We start from the raw sequence: 14384 nt of genomic DNA, 5'->3' as shown, positions 1-14384 counted from the left end.
CTGTTCACTGGGGAAAAGCCATCCGCCTTTGGCGAGGAGGAGGGAAAGGAAACTACACCTCCCAGCAGCCTGCTCGGCACCCATGGAAGGGCAGAGTTCACTGTCACGTTGACAGCAGAGGATTAAGGTTGTGCGTTGGGGGCACAGGCTGTCCTGCCACCACCAGAGCCAAAGGGCCTCTGGGAAGGGCAAGCGGAGGGGCCAGCGCTGGCCTGCTCTTGTTGCCCCTCTGCTTCACTTCGCCGCCCTGACCGGCTCTGAACCTGCTCGGGTAAGCGTCCGACTTCGCAAACCACTTTGTTCCTCTGACTTCCTTCTTCTGCCAGAGCGTCACCAGCGGGAACAGCAGAGGGAGGGGAGGGACGAGAGCCGGGAGGCAGAGAGCAGCAATTATACCACCACACACCTCCAAATCATGTATTTAGCAAGAAAACTCAGCTGTAGAGGCGGCGGGGGGAAGGTGGAGGGTGCCCTCCTACGCTTGAAGAGCTGCTGCGAAGGCTGAGCTTGAGATTTTTGTACAGAAATCCGCACCAACCACTCTCCAGCAGGGAAAGTTTCTCGGGAGTTTTCCATGCTGCCTGGTTTTCCGCGGGCAGGCATTGAGCTCATTCCTGCGCAGCCGTCCGGTCCCAAAGTGCTTTAGCAGAGGGGGAAGTATCTCTGGGGGGGTGTAGGAGAGTCAGGCTGTGGCTTCAGGTTCACCACACCTGGCCAGGGCATTGCTCAGCCCCCTCGGATGGCTGCAAGGTCGGGTGGGGGTAATGCTGCTGCACAGGGGCCAGGCAGCATTTCTGCCAGCGACTTCGCCTTCCAGCACCACCGGATCCAACGTGCCAGAGGCAGGAAGGTAAGGTGGAGCAGGCTCATTGCTCTGTGATAACCTGCCTGCCGAGCCCCAGCCTCCAGGCCTGCCGTCGCAGAGCACGGCTGAGTCCATCCGAGCGCGTCTGGGTGAGAAACCGGTGCCTCACCCCACTGGCTTGTCCCAAGACAACCGCGGTTTGCGTTAGCCCTTGGACTGCTTGTAGCCTGCCAGGAAGCGAAATAGCTAATAGCCCTTGGGCTGAAGGTTCACGGTTATCAGTGTCATCCATTCATTTTCACACCACCTTGATAAGCGTGGAGGGAGGATCCTCCTTCTCCACCGTGAATCACTGCTCCTGTGTTTGTGCTTATCAGGTTTATGGGCGATTAGTCACAATTCCCGAGGCCAAGACGGGATGGTGTCTGTGAGGGGGCTTGGTCAGCCACTCAAACGAACGGCAGGGAGATACATCTCCTTATGAACGAAGGAGAAAGTGAAAACGGTACAGAAGCCTGAGCTCCAGGGGAGAAAGAAAATGGAAGAGAATCCAAGCGTGGATCTGTCCGGAGGTAAGTGAATCCTATGCTTACTCCATCTACTAGGAAAATCACTGCTGAAATCTTCTTGCAAAGGGACATGGGAAACCTAAGCAAAATAAAAATAAAAAATAAAAAAATTGCCCCTTTTCCAAGAAAAGCAAATTGCTATCTTTTTTTGAAGGGTGAAAGATTAACAAGTTAGTTTCAGTTTTGGATTCCCATCTGCAACAGGTTTAGACTCTGTGTCCAGGATGGCAGCACAGGGAAGGCTAAAGATGGAGCTCCAGACTGGGAGAGCTTTTTTCCCTGCATCCCAGTGCTTCCCATCTACAGATGCTTAAATAATAAGCCAGTTTTCTACCACCTATGGATGGGAAACCTCTGGCGGAGGCAGGGCAAGGAGTACTGGTTTTGCCCAGCTTGAATAGCAGGATACCTCCAGGGTCCTCATGTTTCAGTTTCTAACACGTACTTACATTCTCTGGGTGCCTTGTCATGACTACCGCATATGAGTATTTCAGTGAGACGGTGATGCTATAACCAGCTCAGGTCTGTCCTGGGCGGCCAGAAGTCTTCCTGTAATAATCAGCAACCAGGAATGTAAAAATCATAATCCAAAGGATAGCATGTTCTGACACGTGACAAGCGCAGCTTTTTCTCTGCTTTCAAACTAGTAGGGAGTTCCTTGCCATTTTTTTCAGTCTCTATTCTAATTTTAGCATAATCATTTCTGTCATTGTAGTCCTTGACCATTCATAAGCAATTTTTCACAAACAGCACCTGAAATTTGAGCTGCACTGTTTGGTTTTGTAAGATTGAGAATATGCTGCAAACACTTATGTGCAGCCTCACAGTTTCATTACTGAATTATGCTCCAGTGTTTGCTTTTAATTATACGTTGCCATAGCTCTTTGGGCGAGCAGCTCCAGAACAAGAGCAGAGAAGGAGCACAAGCAGAGCTAACATTTACGTTCAGGCAGATGCTTGAAGTGTGTTGGCATAACTGTTCTAGCCAGCACTCCACAACAGCCTTAGAAATGCTTCAAATCCATCGCCTTAATTTACCAGCCTAGGAAAACCCACTATCTGTGGAAGATTTGGTAACATATCCTGCCACTTAACGAAAGAATTGCCTGCCCACCCCACATAGGACAGCGTAGGACGTAGGCTGGGATTGAGTTAACTTTCCTCATAGCAGCCCGTAAAGTGCTATGTTTTGGATTTGTGCTTTCAAAAAAAATTGTTGATAACGCAGCAGTGTCTTGGCTATTGCTGAACAGTGCTGGCACAGAGTCAAGACTTTCTCTTTTTCCCCACTTGCTCCCTGCCAAGCAAATAACCTGGGGTGGGCGAAGGGCTATTGCATACAGTGTAACACCATGCTCAGCAACAAAAAATGGGGTACAGGAAGAAGAAGGGGGCAGGGAGGGTTGGCTTCCAAGGTTGCTATTGCTCGGAGACTGGCCTGGCAGCAGTCTGCTTGTGGGAGGTGGTGAGCGATTGGCTTTACATCACTTGTGATTTCCCCCTCCTTTCCTTCACCTATTCAGCTGTCTTGATCTCAACCCGTGAGTTTTCTCACTTTTGGTCACCCTATTCTCTCCCCTGTCTCACAGTGGGGTAGATGTTTCTGAAATGCAAGAACTGGGAGGTTTACAGGGTGGTGGTAAAGAACTGGGTATTCTTGACTCCTGTATGGCTAGCTGAGGTTGTGAACTCTGATCCCAACAGCTGGGCCAGCCCAAGATGAGGTGGAGAACACAGCAGAGCACCCTGTGCACCAAGAGCCCACCCAAGAAACACTTGAGCACCAAGTGACAAGCAGGTGGCCTGAGACCTCCTGCAAACCACAGGATGACTCTTTGGTATGTAAGTCACCAACTTTGGATGGAGGAGAGATGACGCTGTTGGATTCAGCTGGCCCCACAGTAGAGGAAAAGGTTCCCCAGGAAACTGAAGTATCACTGGAAGAATCTGGGAAGACAAGAGATGGTGTCTCAGAAAGATCACAGGAAGAAGATGACTTGGATGAAGGTGAGTCTCTCCCCATCCCTGCATACAGCATTTCCAAAATGCTGATAACCTGGACCTTTGCCTAGAGGAGGCAGAGCAGGAGAAAGCGTTGTTGGTTCTTGTGCTGAAAGAGACTAAGCATAGGTCTGCGTATTTTATTCCCCACAGCCGGGCTGGCCCATGATAAAATGGACAGCAAAGGAGACAGCCCTGTCCACCAGGAAACAAGGGAGGACCAGGAGACAAGCAGGCAATGTGAAAGCTCCTTCACAGCAGAGGAAGATGCTTCATCAAGAAGCAAGTCACTGAGCTCTGACAGTAAAATGACACATTTGGATGTGACTGCCACGGAAGATGTCACCAAGGGCTTCCTGGCAGAGAAGAGCACCAGTGCCCCTCTCCTAGATCAGGAGCCAGAAGAGCACATACAGCAAGAAACACAGGAGAGTGGATCCCAAGGCACATTAAGGAACAGACGTGGGACCGAAGGTGAGCTGGTGGCTGTGTGCTGCTGCTCTTCTATTGTGCACATGCCTGCACTTTCCATAGGCATTAGAAAAACCATATGGTGAGATCTCTAGTGCCCCTTGGCAGTTTTCCAGAGCTGAGCAGGAAAGGAGGTATAAGAAATTAACTGGCTTCTCTCTTTCTCTCTCCTTTGGCTACTGTCCTGCTTTGAAAGGCCTGAAACCACACTGCCCTCTGCATAGTCTTTCTCCTTCCCCTGCCCGAAAAGCAGAGAGAGCCAAGACTCACAGCAGTATTAACCCAAAGCAGCATTCACTTCTAATTCTTCCCCTCAGCTGGTTGCTCCTGGCAGCTCTGTTGCTTTTCTTATTACAGCTCATTTTACCTGTTCCCTCAACAGTGAGTGGCACATTTCTTTCTCTTACTGTAGGGCACACAGCCCTAAAGCCAGAGGCTCAGCCCTGCTTGCAGAATGTCCCCACCCAAAACACAGACGAGGAGAAGACCCAAGAGTCCCTCTTGCTGAAAGGTGAGGAAAAGAAGCTTCCCTTGCATGTTACTCATTGACCAGAAGGCACTAATCCTCCAGGAACAAGTAATGAAGCACATTTAATTCTTCTCTCTCAGGACCTTTCACAGCCTTTTCTGAGGGTTTGAGGGAACAACCGTCCCCTTAAAAATAGGCTCAGTTTGAGCCTATAGTAGCAGCTTTCCCTCCAGCTTTCCAGCCTCAAAAGCAGGCACATGGTGTTCAGCATGCTGGGAGTACCCCAGCATGTCCTGGGAGGTCTGAAGGTCTCCTGTGCTGATTGTCCCCCTTCCCAATCCCGCTCTGTGTTGTGGGGCCTCAAGTGGGAACTGTGATGCTGATCTGCACCACACATTTCTCCTGGTAGAAAGAGACCTTGCTTTGCCGTGGAGAGGGACACAAGCAGTTGTGTTCGGACCTCGCTGTCCTCCTCTTCTGGGCCCAAGCACGGTAGCCTTTGCTCGCCCAGCATAGCTAGGAGGAAGGCAGTGACCGCAATGCTTTAGCTGGGTCAGACAATTCCATATGTGGAGGTAGGTGCTCTGAACGGCCACAAACCTTAAAGAAGACAGAGAAGGGGGAAAGACAAGAAAGCTTGTAGCCAGCTGCAACTTCCTCAGGAAATTTTGTACCGTGACAACAAAGCTGTAGCTTTGCCTCCATCTCTGGAGCTGTAGCCCCCCCGTCTGGTGTGTAGTAGCACGGGTCTCACAACATGGAGCAAGCAGCCTCTTCACCGTTTCTGGGCTACCAGAGAGCACGCCAATCTGAACCACTTTCCCAGTGTAGGGGGAGAAGGTCTGAGGGGGGAAAAGAGCCCTCGTAGCTACTTTCCAGCATATCACTGCAGGTCACTTGGGACTGATTTCTGTTCCTCATCTTGGGTCTCTCCCCTGTTGAACAGGGCTTGCCGTCATGAGCCTCGTACTGCTCGGCTTCTGCATATTCTGCTTCGGCAACCCAACCTCCATGTCCCAGCAAGTCCCCAAGAACCCCACAGTGGAGGCATTCCTGTCCCAGTTCAACCAGCTGCCGGACAAGTTTCCAGGGCAGAGTCCGCACCTGTGGCTTCGTGGGCGCAAGTTCCTGCAGAAGCACCTCAATGCATCCCACCACACGCAGCCGGCCATCATCATCTTCACAGCTGCCCGCAAGGGTGAGCGGACCTTGCGATGCCTTAGCACCTGTGTGGCCAACACCTACTCGGCCGCCCTGCATGCCAGCACGGTCCAGATCGACGGCACGGATAAATCCAGGCTCCAGAGTGACCACGCCAAGCTGGAGGTGGACTCAGAGCTGAGCTCAGCTTTCCAGGCTGGGGGCCGTGCTGCAGTGATACACCGCTTTGAGTTGCTGCCGGCCGGGGCCACTCTCATCTTCTACAAGTACTGCGACCACGAAAGTGCTGCTTTCAAGGACGTGGCCCTGCTGCTGACCGTGCTGCTGGAGGAGGAGACACTGGACACCCACATCAGCCTCCAGCAGGTGGAAGAGAGGGTCCGTGACTTTCTCTGGGCCAAGTTCACCAACACCAGGACCCCCAGCTCCTATGACCACATGGACTCCGACAAGCTGAGCGGGCTGTGGAGCCGCATCTCCCACCTGGTCCTACCAATCCACCCGGTGCAGACTATCGAGAAGGGGGGCTGCCATGTCCACACCAAACCCTAGGGGCAAAGCCTGCCAGAGCCCTGGGAGGGGTTGGAAAGACAGTTCTGGCAAACTCCAGTGCAGGTGGAGGCACAACCAGAGCTATTTCTCTTCAATTTGTTTCTCTTTCTTGGTAGGAGTTTGACAGGTGCAAGTTGATACAGGCCATTTGGCCAGCTGAGTCCTGGAGGTGATAGATCACATACTTCCTTCTGGCAGATGGGAAGAGTGGATATTTTAGGTATTTAGTAGATATTGCACAGAAGAACATCACTGTGTGGGGAGGCAGGAGGGAAAACAGGACTTTGCAGCTAGCATTCCTATCAGTAAATACACAAATAACGTACACAACTAGTATGCCAGAAAAATACTTCAGTTCAGTAGCTCTTTCATTTCTCCCTGCCCCTCAGTTTGCTAATGTAATGTACATCAGCCTCACAATGTAGTTTATCTAGAATGTTTCTCTCTCTTTGCAGAGAGCCCCTGCAACACAGGAAGGTCAAATTCCCCAAAGCCCAACATTTTGAAGGCATGCTTCAAAAAGAAAACCAGTTTGCTAGTCAAGGGTTTGACCAGTCAGTCCTGATAGAGTCCCACTTGCACAGACTGAATGACACCCAGCAAAGACCAGATCCTAAATATAGGATGTTTAAACAAACTTGCAATTCAGAAATCCCCTAAACATCAATTACAAGAAATTTCAGGTTGTCAGCACTTAAACACTGCACTAAAGCGGGGGATCCCATATGCCAGAGAATAAGCTCCAAAGACAGAGAGCAATGAAACAGAAACCACTTTATGGTCATTCTGATAGTGTGAAGCCTTAAGGGCCTGCACAGGTGAAAGAATGAGTAATACAGTTTGACTTAATGTTACTTCCTTAAAAAAAAAGTCCACTCTTGATCCTTTTACTATTACAAGGCTATGACTATCTCTTTCGGCTGATGCATCAGCTTTGGTCCTACACAATAGGTTGCTCTTCACCCAGATCTCTGATCTGTGTGTAGGACGGGAAGCCACCTGCCTACCTCTCCCCAGATAACTTTTGTTGATGAATGTAGATGTTAGCATTGATATTTATTTCAAACCACATGGGGTGGCACACCAGGTCCTTGCCCTCCAAAGGTACATTTGCTTCCCTGCCAGGCAGCTGGTGCTCTGGCATACGCTAAAGCAACTAGGAGCAGATCTGGGATTAGCTGGAAAAGACAGCCTCTGGCATTAACACTAAAAATCCTCAACAAAACAGCTTGGTTTCTTACTGTGCCTCCTCTTCTGCATCCCAAGAAGAGAAATCCAAGTCCTGGAAATACTGTGGTGCCCTTGCACACTGTGTTTCTGCAGATGCTCTAGGGTAGAGTAGCCAACTCGGAGAACACCTGGGGGATATGTGCAGGTTACAGCATTTATAGTAACGCGGCAGTCAGCCCCAGGTGTCAGCCCCTTGTGCCTATGGTGCTGCCTGCCGGAGAAGGAGCAGCTGTAGCAGAGCACGGCTTATTTCCATATAAGCAGCACAGACTGGGGCCTTGTAGAGCCACGCTCTGTGTTCAAACAAGATGCAAATCAAGAACACTATGGTGTTTTCACAAGCAGCACATTTGAGTGCTCCTTACAGCAACTGGACCCTGGCATTAGCCAGGTCTCCTGCCAGCAGTGCCTTGCTGATCTGCCCCACTGATGGCTCAGCTGAGGCACAGCCCTGCACCCTAAAACCACAGCCTGTCTTTTCTTTCCTTCTACCATGTGCCTTGACCTGGCTCAGGAGATTGGTGGCCATTAACTTGGAGGAGGGGACAAAATGAAGGAAGAGGAGGGGGTTATTTGTTCATGCTCTAACCAAAGAACAGACTTTTTGGTTGGTTGGGGACACGAAGACAAGACCACAGGGGTTTTCACCGTGACAAACACTGGGCTAGATGTGAGAATTACCTGCTGGAGCTCAGCATCAGCAGGGCAGCCCAGGGCATGGTTTTGTACAAGATACAGGTTGCTTCTTCCTCCTCCCCTCCTTTTTATTGCTATACACTACTTTGGTAACAGAAAACACTGTTTCTGCTCTGCGTGGTTCAGTATGGGTGTTGAGGTGAGAACCGGCAGAGCCTTAATCATGTTATGTCAATATCTTGAGGGAAATCTGTATTTTGATGTTATCTTGCTCTCAGTTTTATGTGCTGTGTTTGTAATGCATAGCCAAGGTATGCAAGGACAACTTCATGCTGTTGGGGCACATCACTGTAAGTGTCATCCCCCCCAGCTGTTCTAATATAGAGGTATTTTTATGAGCTTTTAAAGACAAAATATCTGATTGCTTCTGAAACAAGACTTTTATTTAAAAATAAAGAGTGAGATTGTGAAAGAAACCAGCAAAGTCTTCAAAGTAAGACTGGAGTCTTACCATATTCTGGGTTTTTTTCTAGCTATTTTCAGTTCTTTAAGCAAAAGGGATCATCATATTGGACAAAGTTTTATTTAGGTCAGGGCTGTAGTTGTGCAAACAAAGTGAATATTTGCTTTTTCTGGAAAAACTCCAAACAACCTTTTTCTCAGTTGTTTGGGGCAAACATTTGCAGCTTTTTCAACTAAGGCAAAACTAAAAACCACCCCCCAAGCAGCTGCTGAATTTAACCCAGACTGAAACATACTGAGGTTTGCATAATACTTAATGATAATAATTAAACTGAAATATTTTAGAAATACAGAAGGCAAGTCTTTCTCATTTCAACACCCTTGATCATATCAGTTCCATCCAATGTCACACCACCTCAGCACACAAATTTTTATGTTTGTGGTAAATTATTTTGCCCAGCTCTGGCCTAAACAGAGAGAGGGCTCAAAAAAAAAAAAAAAAAAGAGGATTTACCCTATTATTCTGGATTTTTTTCAGTCCCTGTCCAGGCCCTGGCAACCTAAACACTCATAACATTGGCATCTATTTTCAAATAGATGTTCATGTGAAAGTTTGCCAGAAGTAAACATCACTCATCTCCTGTTGTCTGATGCAAGAGGGCAAGATTTGGCCCTAGCCCAAAGATTCAGATGAAAATGCAGTGTCACCAGGTGCAGTGATTGCTGGATGCCAAAGCTAGGCTGCTTTTTCAGTCTTGCACATGAATTCAAAAGTGAGTCCAAAGGGAGCTGCTGAACAAGCTCCAAGATCGTCTCCAGTCAGAAGGGTACACCCATGGTTTTCCTCTAGGTGATGTACTCACCATGATCTGTGTTGGTAAATAGCATCATCATCCTTGTACCTGCTCCAAAAACCAGGTTGAACTGAGAGCAGGAATGATGCCTCCTCTTCAAGTGAGGCGGGGAAACCAGGGCAGGCAAGTCCAAAGGCTGCTCAGCAGTGACTGCACCTCTCCGTAAATTTTGGGGCTAAACCTGCAGCCCATCCAGAAAAAAGATGTTTAATACGTACCAAGCAAGAGCCTCCTATGAGTCCCTGAAATGGCTGAGCAGTGCTTCCCCGACAGGGAGAGACCCCAACGCAGAGGGATGAGGCCGATCTTCCCACGCGCTGTGCCGAGCCGCAGCGTTTCCACACCATCCCCTTCCTCCCACACCCCGTCGGGGCTGGCCCTGGGGTCACCTTCAGGGGGGACAGCAGGACCCCCAGCAAGGTTTTTCCAAGCCAGGGATTCGGGTTCCCTTCTTCTTCCCAGACTGTGAGTTAATTCAGAAATGCTGTCCTCCGACGTGTGCTTCCCCAGGGCATGGTTGCAGCACCTGCAGAGCCCCCAGCGAGGGAGAGCACCGCAGAGGACATGGGGCACAGCTGAGAGCGGGTGCACCCACGGCAGCTCCGGAGAAACTAAAGCTCCCCCTTCCCATCAGCTCTCCAATGGCTGCGACAGGTCAGAGCAAGACCAGGATGGAGCAGGACAGAGTCCAGCTCTGCACCGTCTGAGGTAAATTAATTTATTCCTTCTGGGCATCACATCCACCTATGCTAAGGACAGCTCTTCCCTTCGACTGTCCCCCATGGACCTAGCTCAGAATCTCTTCGGCAGCATCTCTTCCTGCATATACACATATCGCACAAGCACAGCAAGGCCATGGGTTTGGCTGGAGCTTATCAGCTGCCTGCTGTTATCTCAATGCTAAAATTAAATTCTTTTTCAATTCCTCATCTACAAAAAAACCCCACATTATTCTTATTCTACTGGGCTTATGAAACAATGCATCGCCCTCCCCCACTCTCTTTCCCTTTTTTTTTTTTTTTTTGATTCCTGCTCTCTGCAGCAGTAGTTCTGCAGGCAAGGATGTGCTACCACAGGGCACTCAACAAACCTAAAAATCACCTTGAAAATTAACATAGCAGCTCAACTGAGGGGCAAAACCAGTTCTGGAGGGCCAGTCTGCACTGCTCTGCCACAAAATTAGCACTGCTTATACGTGTGAGTGTGCCACTGCCTTGCAAGCTGACACAAACTTGTCACCCCCGGCATTTAAAGGTGAGTGGTCCAGCCAGTGCTGCACAGGCTTTGCATGCCACCCTGCTCTGCCTGCAACACCCCCTGTTCCTGCAACAGGCACATCGTGCCACATCTCTTTTTACCCCTTTGCACCAGCACAGACTAAAGCAGGAAGAAGGCAGGATGCGAAGAGACAGGTAGTGAACCCAGCTGAGCCACGTCTCTCCTGTTGGGCTTTAACCCCTGGGATTTCATCCACAGCTTAACCCTCCTGCGGGTCCATACAGAGTCAGGCTCTGCTGCTGCAGGGCTGGTCCCTTGGGTGTCACTTTTAGGCCTACAAAACCTCCATTTGTAAGAGAGATTTGCAGATATTGGGAGCTTAAAACTTTTTTTATCCCCCCCCGCCTTTGCCTCTCCAGGGGGAGCAGACATACAATGAATTGCACAAAGGAGCTTGTCCTCAGCCTGTGGGACGCAGATCCAAGAGCCTGCAATGAAAAGGCTCGAAGAATACAGTTTGCAAGTGTGTTCCCTGCACAGGGAGGGGGCAAAGCCATAAGCAGAGCTCCCGCTGGCCTCTCTCCCCATCTTGGCCGGACTGTGCAGTTACGCTCAGGCCGAGGAGAAGGCTCTGCGGATCCCTCGCGAGGGCACTCAAGAGCTGAGGATCCTCTCAGAGCCAGAGCAGAGGCAGCAGCATGGATAGACATGAGGGAGAGAAACAGCCTCCCCACACCATATCTCCTTTGAGGTCTGCTCCATCCTCTGCCCTGGCAGCCCAGGGACCACTCAGACATCTCTGGAAAGCAGTTTCTGGTCATGGTAAACTCCACAGAGGAGCAGACCTGGCCTTTTCCCACAGTTACAGCTTGAGCTGAATGAAGCCACTGTTTTCTCTATGTTAACAGAACTGAACTCTTGGAGCTGCTCAGAACGGTAGAAAGAAGGACCGGCCATTTCCCTGGTCAGATCTTGTATCTGCAGAGGGGAGCCTTGGACCACACAGGGTCCTCCTCACAGGGAGAGCAATGTCCAGTTCTTGTTTCTGCTCCAGGGGCCAGGAAGGGGCATCTCTGCTGGGACAAGCACCAGGTAAAGCCAACTGAGTTACTGGGATGGACTAAAAACCCAGTGCAACATCCCTCAAGACTGCTATCAAAGACAGGCTCCCTCCAGCAGCTTGGTCAATGGGAGGAAAACTCACACACAGAGAAATAAAGAGGTGCCCAAAGACCTTTACACTCCAGGCCAGTCTCTCATGCATTTTTCTAAACTCTCAGCCTCTATAATTACGATCCCAGAACTTTGCCCATGGGAAGATGGCTGCCACCTGTGACATCTGCAAGTGAGTTATGAGCAGAATAAATCCCTTCAGGTCATGTTAGGGGATGGTCTACTCCAGTCCTGCAGGACCTGCTGCAATGGCAGCCACAAACACCTCCTTTCCAGAGACAATACACTTTGAATCCCCTCCCGACTGTGTTGGGAAGCTTTTCAGAGAAACAGTTCCATGAAACAAAAGGTTGAAATAATCCTAGGCAACTTCCAGAGAGCAGGGGATGAGTGTGAATCAGTTCCCCTAAGCAGCCCACGTGTCCGAACATGGCTGGCACCTACAACAAAACACTGTGGCTGGCCCCAGCTCAATTCTGGTTATGGAGAGACTATTAGGATGAAACCACATGGCTCTGGTGCTTGGACGCTAATAAAGAAGAGACCCTCAACCTTTGTGAACCTTTTAAACATTCCCTGGTGGTATTACAGACCTACTTTCTGTTAACAAGGCACATGAAACTGGGAAGCAACTGGGGAAAAGCCCCTTGTTCAGCCCTTTGGGCTGAACGCAAAACCACAAAGAGCTGCTGCACCTGCGGAGCTCAGCCTGCTCACGCACGTAATACAGACCACAGCAGAACTGGTTGGCCCAGTTAGAAAGTGGCAACTTTTCTTTATGGTCTAAATAAAGACAGCAGGAAAAAAAAACCATACAAATTGGGAGACATGGATTACAAACGATTACAAGACTGGAAGCTGGTTGTGGTAACTGGTGATGGTTTTATTAACAAGGTTTCAAATTTATTAATTGGTTCAATAGCACTATCAAACCTTTCCCTACACTGGCTACCTGGAGGGGTCTCAAGACTATGAGGGAACCTTTCCCTCCCATACCCTTGCTCCCACAGTGACTGAGAGTATTCAAAATCTCCCCTGAACATCAAGAAAACAACCACACTGCTAAAACTCAGGATGTAAAACAGCAAGCAGCATTTTATCATTGTATTGCTGCCTTCCACACCGCACTTGCATCACCCCTGTGACCAGAAGAGGCTCAGGAGTTGTGCTTGCAGGATGAGAGCAGGACTAGCAAGAAAGGTCAGGAGAGAGGGGGCACGGAGGGGCCCTGGAGGGGAGAGCATTGCGGGCCGCCAGGATTTGCCCCGTCACGCTTCCTAAGTGCCTCACATGCAGGTCCCCCCTCCCCAAATCATCTCTGCACCGAGAGCGGCACTCAACAGACTGTTTCTGTCCCCCAGGGCTCCAGCTCAGACACTTGTTTTGAGAAGGGCTGAAGAAGATCAGATGCACTGAAACTCATGTGAGACCCACACTGCTACCATCTCCCTTGCTCAGCTGGAGCCAGCCCCCCTTTTCTTCTTGGGCACAGCCTCTCCCCCACCCCTGTGCCTCTCCACAGCTTTGCTTATCTGCAGGGCAGGAGCTGGCTCCAGAGGAACATTACACAGGGCTGCACCAGGGCAGGAAAACCAAGAATTGACTCTGAAGCCCCCCCCTCCCCGCCCCGCCTTTGTAGAAAACAGCTCATGGCGCAACCATGTTATTTGTCAACGCTCCTCATCCTGATTTTCTCTGGATGGGTCAGAAGCAGATGGCCCCCTCCTCCCCTTGCCCCCTGCCTGCTAGCAAACAGCTTTGATCAGGAGTCCCCTGTCGCTCCCCCCTGCTGACACCCCTCCATCATTCCTCTCCCCTCCCTCCACCTTGAGGCTGAAACCCTTGGTGGGGGAGAGGTGCAGAGGACTGGGATCACCTTCCCACACTAATTACAGCACATCTGGCAGGCAGAGACTGCTGCTCCCCAGACGCCCGCCCCAGGCTGGGGACACCTGATGCCATTTTTGCACAGCCTCTATCCATGGCTCACAGCAGCCGGCTCCCGGGAGGGCTGAGGGGTGCCGGCACAGGGACTCGCAGCCTCTCGCCAAGAGCTGCCTTCTGATCACAAGCACAGCAGGGGGGGATCCAGAAGGAAGGGGGGGAAGGTACCAGCAAGCAAATTCATTCCTCTTAAGTTGCACAGTTGACTGTCTCAGTGTGCCAGCCTTGAAGCAGCACCTGGAGATGGGGATCGACAAATTTATTTAGCCTGGAAGGTCTCGGAGGGCTTCTGAGGTGCCTTCGCATCTTCTGAGAAGGCCTCAAGCAGCAAGCAGACTGCTGCAAACAAGTCCATGCGGTCTGATTTTGCAGCGTGCTTTTTGCAATTAATACATAAAGACAGGATGCATGAACTGAGGTGGTGGCGAACAACTTTCACGTGAGACTTAAGCTGGGCTTTGGGATGTGACTTAACAAACCGTGGCTGGGAACTGGGGCCTCCAAGTCCTTACTAAAGAGAGGATCTAGTTGCCAGGTCATCGGGCTGGCTCGCCATGCGGGCACGATTCATCTACCCTGCCAGCAAGGGCAGCTCCCCACGTCCTGGGTGATGCTTCCCTCCCACCCTTCCCAAGGACGGAGGGCTGCCCTCCAGCCCCTCCAGGGCCACCAAAAGGGATGCGCTCAGAAACGGAGCTTGCCCAGGAAGGGCAGGAAAGACGAATCGGCTAGCAAATGTTTCTTGTGCAAGAGGCAACGAACGGAGGGAACGAACGGAGGGCTTCGCTTAGCAGCGAGGCGGGGGTTACGGACGGAGGGCTTCGCTTAGGAGCGAGGGA

At 50.6% G+C, this 14384-nt stretch overlaps 1 protein-coding gene across 2 annotated transcripts; it reads left to right on the top strand.

Annotated features, from left to right (window-relative positions):
• The first annotated feature begins 53 nt into the window (after positions 1-53).
• LOC104318453 (torsin-1A-interacting protein 2) lies at positions 54-8370 on the top strand. 2 transcript variants are annotated; one of them, XM_009919708.2, is made up of 6 exons: positions 54-271; positions 1183-1377; positions 3079-3381; positions 3529-3849; positions 4259-4357; positions 5262-8370. In XM_009919708.2, exons 2-6 carry the CDS (start codon positions 1344-1346, stop codon positions 6026-6028), a joined length of 1524 nt encoding a protein of 507 aa, XP_009918010.2. In that variant the 5' UTR covers positions 54-271; positions 1183-1343; the 3' UTR covers positions 6029-8370. The 2 variants fall into 2 exon arrangements, with proteins under 2 accessions (XP_009918010.2, XP_069645808.1); XM_069789707.1 differs by having other exon boundaries at positions 4229-4357.
• The last annotated feature ends 6014 nt before the right edge of the window (positions 8371-14384 follow it).

This window comes from Haliaeetus albicilla, chromosome 8 (genome assembly GCF_947461875.1).
Source record: "Haliaeetus albicilla chromosome 8, bHalAlb1.1, whole genome shotgun sequence".
In the NCBI taxonomy this organism is placed as follows: Eukaryota; Metazoa; Chordata; class Aves; order Accipitriformes; family Accipitridae; genus Haliaeetus; species Haliaeetus albicilla.
This window is presented reverse-complemented; position numbering and strand designations above follow the sequence as displayed.